This window comes from Oryctolagus cuniculus, chromosome 1 (genome assembly GCF_051225735.1).
Source record: "Oryctolagus cuniculus isolate XC-2025 breed Fujian yellow rabbit chromosome 1, ASM5122573v1, whole genome shotgun sequence".
In the NCBI taxonomy this organism is placed as follows: domain Eukaryota; kingdom Metazoa; phylum Chordata; class Mammalia; order Lagomorpha; family Leporidae; genus Oryctolagus; species Oryctolagus cuniculus.
Window position 1 is genome coordinate 8739054 of NC_142867.1, and position 13044 is coordinate 8752097.

Below are 13044 nucleotides of genomic sequence, written 5' to 3' on the forward strand. Positions count from 1 at the left end.
CAGCAGCAGCAGCCCACAAGGATGGCTCCCTTTTTTATACAAAGTTACACAATAGTAGCCATTAGCCAAGGAGTTACCCAGCAGAAAATACATCATCAGCTTTACCCGGCCTGCTGACCAGCAGAAAATGTATCTACCACTGAGACCTGCCCAACTGCCGTGGAGGCATAGATAAGAAGGCAGAGCAGCCTGCAGTCTTAACACTAGTAGTCAACCTGTAGGATTTCCTCACGGTTCAACAACCTGCTGCCCAGGACTGTTCTCAGGTACACAGTAGTTCCTATAGCCTATGACCTCTTTAAAAGGCTGTAACCTTCCGACTCCCCTAGCACCAAGAATAAAAGCTCAGAATCGTGGAAACCATCCCCTGGCCATCCCTGCTTGCTCCTTCACAGCTTCGCGGGGCCACACCCACCATCTTCACAGCACCCATGTGCTCAGGCTCATGAGCTCCCCGCAGCTGTCCATCAGTCTCTTCCTTCCAGGTGCAAGGTTTCCTTTACAGAGTGGATGGTTCCTTTTGAGAACCTAGGAAGAATTTTACTCCCAGAAACATGGTATTTAGGGACTAGACAAAATACTACAACCTGTATAATCAACACATACTTGTGGAGTGGTATCTACAACTGTTATTTTTTAAAAAGATTTTATTGGCTGACACTGCAGCTCAATAGGCTAATCCTCCGCCTGCGGCGCCGGCACTCCAGGTTCTAGTCCCGGTCAGGGTGCTGGATTCTGTCCGGGTTGCCCCTCTTCCAGTCCAGCTCTCTGCTGTGGCCAGGGAGTGCAGTGGAGGATGGTCCAAGTCCTTGGGCCCTGCACCCCATGGGAGACCAGACGGAGGCGCCTGGCTCCTGGCTTCGGATCAGCGCGGTATGCTGGCCACAGCAGCCATTGCAGGGTGAACTAACAGAAAAGGAAGACCTTTCTCTCTCTCTCACTGTCCACTCTGCCTGCAAAAAAAAAAAAAAAAAAAAAAAAAAAAAAATTAAATTTATTTATTTGAGAGGTAGAGTTACAGAGAGAGGGAGAGACAAAAGGTCTTCCATCCACTGGTTCACTCCCCAGTTGGCTGCAATGGCCAGAGCTGAGCCAATCTGAAGCCAGGAGCCAGGAGTTTCAGATCTCCCTTGCAGGTGCAGGGGCCCAAGCATTTGGGCCATTTTCTACTACTTTCCCAGTCCATAGCAGAGAGCTGCATCAGAAGAGGAGCAGCCAGAACATAAACTGGCACCCATATGGGATTCCAGCACTGCAGGCAGAGCCTTAGGCCACTATGCCACAGCGCCAGCCCCACACTGTTAATTTTTTTAAAATATTTATTTGCGAGGTAGCACTACAGAGAGGGAGAGACAGAAATATCTTCCATCTGCTGGTTCACTTCCCAAATGGCCACAATGGCTGGAGCTGGGCAGATCTAAAGCCAGGAGCCAGGAGTTTTTTCCAAGTCTCCCACACAGGTGCAGGGGCCCAAGAACTTCAGCCATCTTCTGCTTTCCCAGGCCATAAGAAGGGAGCTGGAGTGAAAGAGGAGCAGCCAGGACTCAAACCAGCGCCTGTGTGGGATGCTGGCATCATAGGCAGAGGCTTAACCTACTAAGCCACAGTCAGCCCCTGTTACATTGCTTTCATTGGAAATTTGTTGCAAATCCAGCACAGACACTTCTGGACTCAACAAACCTGAAACACAATGCTGAGAGCTGACTATACAAATGTGAAAAGAATGTATGTGAATCTACAATTTTATCTACAAAATTTCAATTAAAGAACATTTTACAGTCAGGTGTTTGGGGCCCGCCTGCATCCATACTGAGTGCCTGGTTTGTGTCCTGGCCATTCCACTTCCAAGCCAACTTTCTGGTAGTACACTCCCCAGGAAGAGGCAGATGATAGATAGCTCAAGTATTAGGGTCCCTGCCACCCACATGGGAGACTGCTGAGTTCCGGGCTTCTGGCTTTTGCCTGGTCCAGCCTTGGTTACTGTAAGCATTTGAAGGGTGAATATGCTGAAGATGATTGTCTTTCAAGTAAAATGAAAATAATTTTTTAAAAAGCCAGCCTGTGTTCCAGGAATAGCAAGGGTGATAAGGGAAACCAAAACAGCGCCTTTCTGGTACCACTTTTTTCTGGATGCTTCTTTTTTTTGATGTTTCATCTTATCAGGGTTTCTGGACCAAGATAATTGACATTTGAGGCCAGATTCTTTGTTGGGGGGGGGGGCTTTCCTATACAGTGTAGGTTTAGCACCCTTCTGATCCTCTACCCACTAGAAAGCAGTAGCATTCCCCTGCCAGTTGGGACAACCAGAACTGTCCCAGACACTGCCAAATGTCTCCATGGGGCCAAAATCCCCACAGCTGAGATCACTGTTACATACAATATATAATAACAGCTGAGTGCACAACACGGCCCAGGCTCTATGCTTGACAGTTGAACATGTGATCTCTGACACAGCAACCTCCAACGAGGGTTTTATCCCCGTGTTACAATCAGGAAACCCAAGGTTCTCCAGCCAAGACGGAAACCAGCTCTGTATCAACCCAAACATCATGCTTTCTACTGCACAGCTCTGCTTCCCAAGAATTCAGAAAAGTAGTAATTGAACTCAGATTTGATAGATTAGTAGGTGGCAAGCAGACAAGCTGGCAAAGGGCACTCCAAGGTAGGAAACTATTCAAAGGTACGGGATGAGGACAGAGTGGTACATTTAACCTTATAAGTACACCATGTATTTTTATTGTTTCCCAATTAGACTGTGAGCCCTTTTACATGATCAGTCCAGCGCACAATTGGCAAATAAAGGTCTCTGATGTTTCCCATGTTAGAGTTGTGCCAGAATCCCACCATCATCATTATCATCCTCTTGTTCATCCCTCCCTCCCTATCTACCTTCCACTCTCCCTTCTTTCCCATATTTTTAAGGGCAGGGGAAGGGTGAACACTGGAACTAGATTAGAACTCAGAATGGTTCTAATGATGATATCATTTGTTAGACGGCAAAGACCCAACCCTGAGTTCAGTGTAGCCTCAAGACTTTGGCAAAGGTCTAACCAGATCCACTGGGTGGTTCAGGCTTGTGGCAGTATCAGGCCAAGGGAAAGAGGAGCTAGTAAACAACTGCCTTTATTTTTTGTTAAAAAAAGATCACTTTATTTGAAAAGCAGAGTGAGAGAGGGAGGGAGAAGACAGAAACGGAAAGATACTCCATCCACAGGGTTCACTCCCCAAATAGTCCACAGCCAAGGCTAGGCCAGGCAAAGGCCAAGAAACTAGAAGTTCCATCTGGGTCTCCTATCTGAGTGGGGTCTCTTTTTCAAATAAAACGAAAATAAATATTAAAAAAGACACTTTCAAGAGAACCAACAACTTTTATGCTGAGAACACAGTCAAACGTCTGGAAGCAGCGCCAGATGTCTTCTGAGGACAAGGAACCGTCCTTGCCTCCACAACAGCGTCCGGACTGGGCCTCTGGGAAAGATGGGACTTGTGACAGTCATACTTCTTAAGATGACGACCAAATAAAGTGTGAGGCTCTTATGCTCAGCTCACTAGCCCTGTGAAGACAGGATACACTTCCAGTTAGACCCACAGCTTGGGGGCAGCCACCATGTGCTTCCCATCCCAAGGGCCCACGCCCTGGATCTCACAAGCAGACAGCACCATCGTTTCTTATGTCGCTGACTCAGGCAAAAACTCCTTTATTTCCTCCTCCCCCCACATTCCCTCTTCCTCTGCAGACATCAGCCCTGGCATGCACGACTCAGGCACTTACCCAGGTAATCGTCCATCAGGGAGCCAATGGCAAACTGCAGGAGGGAATGAAAAGGAAATGAAGCCAAGGCGAGGACAGAATCACCCCCTCCTCCCAGCCTCGGGCCTTCCGCCACCCAACCCTCTTCCTGGAAGAAGAGCACAGAAGCCTCAGCAACTGTGGGTGGAAAGAATCCAGATCTCAGCCCTGCCTGCTGCAGCGAGACTCACAATGTCGTTCTTGTCCACTCGGGTCCCCACAATCTTCAGGCGGATCTCATCATCCTGCTGAATCACAATGTCCTGGGCAGAGGAGGGAACAGGGTCCTCAAGACACGTCCAGGCCAACTCTCCCTCCCAGTGCCCTGATCTCTCCTCCCTCTGCCTGACGTCTTCCTCCCCACTCACCTCATCCATTGTCTTGTAGCATGGTGGGTTGGAATTGGGATCAAACTCCATCTCTGATGGGATAGACTGAAAGGAAAAGTCAAAGTAGGTCAACACTGTCATTTCCTTATCTATACACTTCTTTGGGAGGCAGAGAATACCCATCCGCTGATTTACTCTCCAAATGCCCACAGTGGCCCAAGCCTGGGGCCAGAGCCAGGAGCTGGGAACTCCGTCCAGGTCTCCCACCAGGGCAGCAGGGACCCAGTCACTTGAGCCATCACCAACCGCCTTCGTAGGGTGCACATTAGCAGAGGCTGGAGTCAGCAGCCAGAGATGAGTATAGAACCCAGGAGGGTCAGCACTTTCAACAGATGCTTCAGTAGATGACCACAAACGGGCGCATCTTTCTAGCCCCTACCCGGTGTCCCAGCCTACCCGGTGTCCCAGACTTACGTGTCGAGAGATGAAGCAAGACATTGGCCCAATTTCTGTGAAGAGTCCAACCTACAAGGAAAACGAATGATTTCGCTTTTTCTTCCCCTCCAAGTCTTTTGTTCCCATTTTTACTTGATTCCTACAATTTTACTCATGTTCTATGACCGGTATGAATTGTGGCATTTGTTTGCACTTCTCTTTTTTATTAACATTTCATTATGTATTTAGCTATTTTATGTACCTGAAACGCAGAGTGACAGAAAAAACAGAGAATCAGATCTTTTGTCCAATGGTTCAGTCCCTAAATGGCCCCAGTGGCTGGGACTGTACCCAAGACCCCAGAATACCAGCCAGGTCTCCCACGTGGGTGGCAAGGCCCCAGCACGTGGGTCATCTTCCACTGCTTTCTCAGGCACATTAGCAGGAAGTAGCACAGGAAACAGCACCTGGATGCCAACCGGCACACTGATACTCAACAATACTGGAATGTAAGTAAGCCTAACCCACTGCACCACAATGCCAGCACCAATCTTTCATTTTAAGTTAAGTAAAAACAGTGCAGTAGTAAAGAGCCTACACCTAGGACTTGAGAGAGAGAGAGAGAGAGAATCTTTCATCTGCTGGGTCACTCTCCAAATGGCTGCAATGATTAGGGCTGGGTCAGGCAAAAGCCAGGAGCCAAGAACTTCCTCTGAGTTTCCTACATGGGTGCAGGGGCCCAAGGACTTGGACCATCCTCCACCACTTTCCCAGGAGCATTAGTAGGGAGCTAGATGGAAAGCGGAACAGCCGGGACTTGAACCTGCACCCATATGGAATGTCGGTGCCGTATGTCATGGATTTAACCCGCTGGGCTACAGCGCTGGCCCCAGGACTCTACCCTTACGACTATTAATACTGAATCACGTGCCTCCTGAGTGAGGCAGGACCAAGATTCCTAGAACCATTTGCCAAGTGAGGAAACTGAAGTACAAAAAAGTGACTTAGCCAAAGGCACAGAGTTAGCAAGAGGAGCAGGGACCCAAACCAGCTCCTCCCAGGGACCACCCCGTTGCCTCCTCTATGTGAGGACTCACCTTGTTGACCTGAGTGACAACTGCATCCACGACCTCACCTTTAAAGGGCCGGAAAACAATGGCCTTGTACTTAACAGGATAAAGCACAAAGCCTCGGCCTGGCTGAATCACTCCTGCGCCGATGTTGTCTATGGTGGTGACAGCAATGACGAAGCCATACCTGTGAGGAGGATGAGAAAGAGAAAGGTTCTATATGCGGAAGGGCCTCTAACGCCATCTGCAGCAAGAGTCATCGAGCCTGGGAAGGGGTTAAGAGGGGAAGCAGACAGCATCTCTGCCCCCAGAGCGCTTCAGAACCAAGAGAAAGGGCAGGGATCAGCATCTGTAAAGGCCACGCGCTGCTCTCCTGTTTCACAACAAACATCCGAAGTGGCTGCAGTCTCTGACCTCAATCTTCGAGCTGCCTCAGAATCACCTGGGAGGAGCGTGTGAGCAGGCAGAGTCCCAGGCCTGCCCCAGAGATGTGAGGAGTCTTAGGAACGAACGTGCATCCAGGGTAATCTGGCTTTGCTGTAGGCTCAAGTACCGCCCGGCCCCGAGCTGAGTTCCAGTCCACTCCTACCGCTCTGGGAAGAACCCAAGGACAGTCAAGCCCCAGCCTCCTTCCTTCCTCACCCCGTCGACCCGCATTCTCTGGTCATTCACTCAGGAAACACACTGTGCCATGCCAACTCCCTGGGCTCAGCAGAAACCGAGGGACAAGGGTTAAACTGTGAGCCCCACGCGTGCTGGCCTCATTCCATCTTGTTCTCTGCATGTTCCCAGGGCCCAACACGGGGCCCGGCTCACAGCAGGAGCTCGAAAAACGCGCAGTAAAAGAATGAGAAATCTAGGCTGAAGGAAGTTACGGAGCGCTCCCCAGCGTGGGTGGCAAGGTGCTGCAGCCCACGCTGGGAGGGGGGCGGCTGCAGGTACAGGGTCCCGTGTGCGCGCCGCCGAGACCACACGCACGGCCACAGTACTCACTTGCCAGTGCAAGTCCCCTCCACCTCGGTGAAGAGCTTCTGCTTCACGGTGTTGAGCAAGTTAGGGCCAAAGTAGCGCGGGTGCAGCAGGATCTCGTGCTCCAGGGAGATCTGCGGAGACAGCGGAACGCAGACGGAGGATACGGGGCAAGCAGCAGCCCTCCGCACCGGCGCCCCGTTCCTCCTCTCGACCCAGCCCTCGCCATCACCCCGCGCCCTGCTCACGTGGTAGAACATCTTCCCCGACGAGACTCTAAAACAAGCCGCCACCAGCGCTACAAACACCGACCCACTGGCTTCACCGGAAGCGCACGCCGCGCAGCCGCCCCTCGCTTCCGGGTCCGCCGGAAGTGGGCGGGACTCCTTCCAGTCGATGGATACGATTGGGCCTCCCTGTGGAGGATTGATGAAGCTCCGCCCCTCGGTTCCTCCGACTAGCGCTCAAACCTTGCCCGCTCCGCCAAGTAACTTAAAGTATTTGTGAACTGAATATTTTAAACTGAATTAATTCCTGGTGAAAGATGACATAATTATTTTAACAGCGGAGTCATTCAGCAAGTATTTTACAGACTGCTTTCCCATAGTCAATGTGGTGTTAAGTATCTAGGTGGATAGTAGCCTTTTTTTTTTTTTCAAGGTTTTATCTATTTGGGAGGCAGAGTTAGAGAGAAGTAGAGAGAGAGAGGTCTTCCATCCCCTGGTTCACTCCCCAAATGGCCGCGAAGGCCGGAGCTGGCCCAATCTGAAGCCAGGAGCCTACTCAGGGTCTCCCACGTGGGTGCAGGGCCCGAGGACTCAGGCCATCTTCCACTGCTTTCCCAGGCCATAGCAGGGAGCTGGATCAGAGGTGGAGCAGCTGGGACTCGAACTGGCGCCCATATGGGATGCCGGCAATGGAAGCCGCGGCTTTACCCGCTATGCCACAACGCCAGCCCCTGCTCCACTTCTGATCCAAATCCCTTCCAAAAGCCTGCGAGAAGCAGTGGAAAACGACCCAAGTGCTTGGGGCCCTGCACCCACAGAGGAGACCTGGAAGAAGCCCCTGGTTCCCAGCTTTGGCCTGGCCCAGGCCTCATCGTTGTACCCTTTGGGGAGTGAACCAGTGGATAGAAGACTTGTTCCTTTCTCTCTCACTGTAACTCTGACTTACAAATAATTAAATAAATATTTTTAAAAAAAATTGTTGGCGGCTGGCGTTGTGGTGCAGTGGGATAAAGTCATGACCTGCAGCACTGGCATCCAATATGGATGCCGATTCAAGTCCTGGCAGCTCCACTTTTTTTTTTAAGATTTTATTTATTTATTTATTTATTTATTTTGAGAGGTAGAGTTACAGACAGTGAGAAGGAGAGACAGCAAGAAAGGCCTTCCATCTGCTGGTTCAGTCCCAAAATGGCGGCAACGGCTGGAGTGCTGGCCCCAGCTCTACTTCTGATCCAGCTCCCTGCTAATGTACCTGAGAAGGCAGCAAGTCCTTGGGCCCCTGAAACAGGGGCCTGTGGGAGACCCAGAGGAAGCTCCTGGCTCCCTACTTTGGCCTGAGCTAGCCTGGTCATTGTGGCCATTTGGGGAGTGAACCAGCAGATGGAACATCTCTCTCTCTCTCTCTCTCTCTCTCTCACTCTTTCTGTAACTCTGCCTTTCAAATGAATAAATAAATCTTTAAAGAAAATTTTTGATAAAAACATACTAAAGATGTTTTCAGTCACTGCCATAATTTTGTAAGTGGAGATGGCTGGTATAGAGGTCCTTGTCCTCCCATAAAAAAAAATTCAAGCAAGAGACAGAGATTAGTGATAAGCAAGACAACAAGGTTTGATGAGTAGTGTATCCATTAGAACAGATGGGCGGCTGGCGCCGCGGCTCACTAGGCTAATCCTCCACCTAGCGGCGCCGACACACTGGGTTCTAGTCCCGGTCAGGGCTCCGGATTCTTTCCCGGTTGCCCCTCTTCCAGGCCAGCTCTCTGCTGTGGCCAGGGAGTGCAGTGGAGGATGGCCCAAGTGCTTGGGCCCTGCACCCCATGGGAGACCAGGAGAAGCACCTGGCTCCTGCCTTCGGATCAGCGTGGTGCGCTGGCCGCAGCGCGCCCGCTGTGGCGGCCATCGGAGGGTGAACCAACGGCAAAAAAGGAAGGCCTTTCTCTCTGTCTCTCTCTCACTATCTACTCTGCCTGTCAAAAAAAAAAAAAAAAAAAAAAAAAAAAAAAAAAAAAAAGGGCACCTCTCTAGACAGATCTGAGAGAGGATGCCCAGCCATTCAGACTAGGGTAAGCAAGGCTACATGAATACATCCAACAGGCCAGTGGGCCTCTCAGCAAAGAACTGAGAGCTTCCAACGCATTTTGCATTTAGATTGGAGCTTATAAGGGAATAGGGTCCTGCTTTTCCCACCTTTTGGCCTTCCCCTTTTGGACAAAGGGTTTGCTGGATGTGAAGTAGATGACATTTAGCCCAAGGTTTTAGTACCCATTGTCACTGAACTGGGTAGTCCACTCGGAGCCAGGCAAAGAGGATGCTCCTGGGTGCCTTCCTTGGGTGCAAGCCTGGGACAGCTTTTAAAGTTATTGCAGTATGGTCAGGGCTTTGTGATTTAAAGTACCGGGCTGTTTCCACGGAGTGCTTGCAGGTGCTTTGTTTTACTTAGCCTCTTTCCACACATGTAAACTAATTTCTATCTTCCTACCTAGGAAAAACATGTATACCTATTTTTCCAGTATCTGATTAAGTTTGAGTACTTTTCCATCAGGTTTAACTTCCAAGTTATCTGGATGAGCATCCTATCAGAAGAGACACAGTACAAGAGGTTTTCTTTACCTTAGGCAATCAAACAAGGGAAAGAAATTTAATGTTTTGTCTAGATTATCTTGTGTAATATTCAGTGTCTTTGGCTTTTGAATGTTTAGAAAATGGAATCTTTTTGGGGGGAGAGTAAAGACTTATTTATTTGTTTTAAATTCAGAGTTACAGAGAAGGAGAAGCAGAAGCAGAGAGACAGAGAGAGAGATCTTTCATCCACTGGTTCACTCCCCAAATGGCCACAACAGCCGAGGCTGGGCTAGGCTGAGACCAGGAGCTTAGAGCTTCTTCTGGGTCTCTCACGTGGGTGCAGGAGCCCAAGCACTTGGGCCATCCTCCGCTGCTTTCTCAGGTACATGAGCAGGGAGCTGGATCAGAAATGGTGTAGCTGGTACCAAACTGACACCCATATGGGATGCCAGCACAGCAGGCAGTGGTTTTACCCGCTGCATCACAACACCAGCCCCAGAAAACTAAGTCTTAAGAGTTAAGATTTTTGGAGAATGCTGTGACATAGTAAGTAAAGCTGTCCCCTGTGACTCTGGCATTCTGTGTGGGCACTGGTTTTTGTCCCGGCTGCTCCACTTCCAATCCAGATCCCTGCTAATAGCCTGGGAAAAGCAGTGGAAGATGGCCCAAGTGTTTTGGCCCCTGCCATCCACATGGGAGATGTGGAGGAAGCTCCTGGCTCCTGGCTTTGGCCTGGCCCAGCCCTGGCCCTTGTGGCCATCTAGGGAGTGAACCAGATGATAGAAGATCTCTTATCTGTCTCTCTCTGTAACTCTGTCAAATATTTTTTTTTATAAATATATCTATGTATTTGAAAGGCAGAGCTAGAGAGAGGCAGAGACAGAGAGGTCTTCCATCCACTGGTTCACTCCCCAGATGGCCACAAAGGCCAGAGCTGAGCTGACCCAAAGCCAGGAGCCAGGAGCTTCTTCCAAATCTTCCCACACAAGTGCAGGGTCCCAAGGACTTGTCCATCTACTATTGCCTTCCAGGCCACAGCAGAGACCTGGATCGGAAGAGGAGCAGCTGGGATTCAAACTGGCACCCATATGGGATGCCAGCACTGCAGGTGGCAAATTTACCCACTATGTCAGAGTGCCAACCCCTCAAATAAATCTGAAAAAAATAAGATTTTTGGAGCTGGCATTGTGGTATAGCAGGTCAAGCCACCACCTGTGACACTGGCATGTGGTATTGGAGCACCAATTCATTTTCTTTTCTTTTTTTTTTTAAGATTTATTTTATTTATTCGAAAGAGTTACAGAGAGAGGTAGAGACAGAGAGAGAGGTCTTCCATCCTCTGGTTCACTCCCCAGATGGCCGCAATGGCTGTAGCTGTGCCGATCCAAAGCCAGGAGCCAGATAAGGTTCACTCCTCAGATGGCTGCGACAGTTGAGGCTGAGCCAGGCGGGCCTGGAACTCCATCTGGGTTTCCCACATGGGTGCAGGGACCCAAGGACTTAGGCCATCTTCTACTGTTTTCCCAGGCCATAGCAGAGAGCTGGATTGGAAGAGGCGCAGTCGGGACTAGAACCGGCGCCCATATGGGATGCGGAGCTTAAGGCTAGGGCTTTAACCCTCTGTGCCACAGCGCCAGCCCCCTTGGAGCGCCAATTCAAATCCTGGCTGATCTGCTTCCAATCCAGCTCCCAGCTAATGTGCCTGGGAAAGCAGAAGATGGCCCAAGTACCTGGGCCCCTGTACCTATGTGTGAGACCCAGATGGAGTTCCAGGTTCTTGGCTTTGGTAAGGCACAGCCCTGGCCATTGTGTGGCCATCTGGGGAGTGAATCAGATGGAAGATCTCTCTGTCTCTCCTTCTCTGTCACTCTGTCTTTCAAATACATAAGATTCTAAGACTATTACTGCAGTCCCTCTGCGAGTCCCTCTAGCCAGGTGTCTCGAATCAGTGCTTCCATATTTTGCTGGCATTGCAGGTGGCAGCTTAGCCAACTGTGCCACAACAGTCCCCAAAGCCAGCACCACTTGCATGTTTCCAGTACAATTTTGTTGGGTAGATGAATTCTGCCAAACTCAGGTCTGATTGGAAAGCTTACCTGCAGAACGAAGTGGAGATGGGGGGTATGGGGAGTGAAGGGGTTGGTACCGGGCACTGAACTATTGTTCTGGATAACCTGTGGGCCATACTGCTGGCAACAGATAAGAGGCAGAAATCACCAACTCCCAACGGTATATACCTTTCCTCTGAGTGTCCAGGGACTCTTAAAGATTTCTTCAGGGACTGGCGCTGTGGCATAGTAGGCTAAGCTTCCACCTGTGGTGCTGCATCCCATATGGGCGGTGGTTTGAGTCCTAGCTGCTCCTCTTCCGATTCAGCTCTCTGCTATGGCCTGAGAAAGCAGTGGAAGATGGCCCACATGCTTGGACCCCTGCAGCCATGTGGGAGAACCAGAAGAAGCTCTTGGCTCCTGGCTTCAGATTGGCCCATCTCTGGCCATTGCAGCCATTTGGGGAGTGAAGCAGCAGGTGGAATATTTTTCTGTCTCTCCCTCTCTCTGTCTGTAACTCTACCTCTCCAATAAATAAATAAATAAAAATCTTCAGAATTACGTTATTTCTGTCATGAGATGTTCAAGAGCCCTGACCCTACCCCCACCCTTCCTAACAGCACCTGCTCAGTATGCTGTGGACATAGAAAAGGCCACTGCAACGCTTCTTTGCGAGTTGACCATGGAGCACAGGCTAGGGACACCACGACAGCACCCTCGCAGCTGTCTTCTGACACACCTGGTGCTGAGTCAAGGGCCCCGAACCATCCGGTTGGAAGAGGGGGCAACAAAAGCATCACAGAATTTTGCTGGGAGGAACCCTCAAGAGACAACCGCAGTTCGGAGCCTCGTGGCTACTGCCCACAGTTAGGACACAGTGTTCTGCCTAAGTTGACAGAAAGGCGCCCTGTGCTGTTATCTTACCACCGTATCTCGGGTTTGTTATTGTTCCTGGGTTTGTTATTGCTAACTGTTATCTTCCACCATATTCTGGGTTTGTTATTGTTCACCGCATACCAGGGGTTCAAAATCGTGAGCCCTCCTGGACAGAATACTATAAAAAGCTGTGTAACTGGCTGTTGGGCGCCACGCTCTGGTAAGCAGTGTGGGTCCCCATCGGTTACCTTGATGCTCGTTTTCAGTCACATTCATGTGTGACTGCCACTGGTTTTTGTAATATTCTATTTTAGCTGACGAGCGGATGCAACAGCCCAGCAGTCTTTTGCTTCTCCCTTTCTAGGTCACCTTGCAGCGGGGACGGCGCTCAGCCCGCTCTGGCGCTCTGCGGAGTTGCCGACCTCCCGCTCCACCTGGAGCCTCCAGTGTTCAGCTCCCAGCAGCCCGGTCCCCGCCCACCTGAGGCCACAGGTAGATGGGGAAGTTCAACCAATCCAGAGGGCTCTGAGGCAAAGAAGGCGGGAGAAAGAGGAAAATGTTCAGGACAGGAAAGGCAACCAATCCGGTGCCGAATTGCCTGAGCGATGGCCGCGAGTATCCATTTGGAGACGTCGGCCGTGGTGGGAGGACTAGAGGACTGTGGGCCAATCCGTGACGGGGGAGGGCGAGCTTGAACCAATCAGAACTGAGAAGGTGGGAAGGGGCGGAGCTCGCC

At 50.5% G+C, this 13044-nt stretch overlaps 1 protein-coding gene across 1 annotated transcript; it reads right to left on the reverse strand.

Annotated features, from left to right (window-relative positions):
* Nucleotides 1–3122: 3122 nt before the first annotated feature.
* POLR2G (RNA polymerase II subunit G) lies at nt 3123–6910 on the reverse strand. Its single transcript, XM_002720997.6, has 8 exons — nt 6842–6910; nt 6618–6727; nt 5652–5811; nt 4594–4644; nt 4159–4224; nt 3982–4053; nt 3773–3806; nt 3123–3554 (listed from the first exon to the last, which is right to left on the reverse strand). The coding sequence occupies exons 1-8, from the start codon at nt 6851–6853 to the stop codon at nt 3541–3543; spliced, it is 519 nt and encodes a 172-aa protein (XP_002721043.1). The 5' UTR covers nt 6854–6910; the 3' UTR covers nt 3123–3540.
* Nucleotides 6911–13044: the final 6134 nt, after the last annotated feature.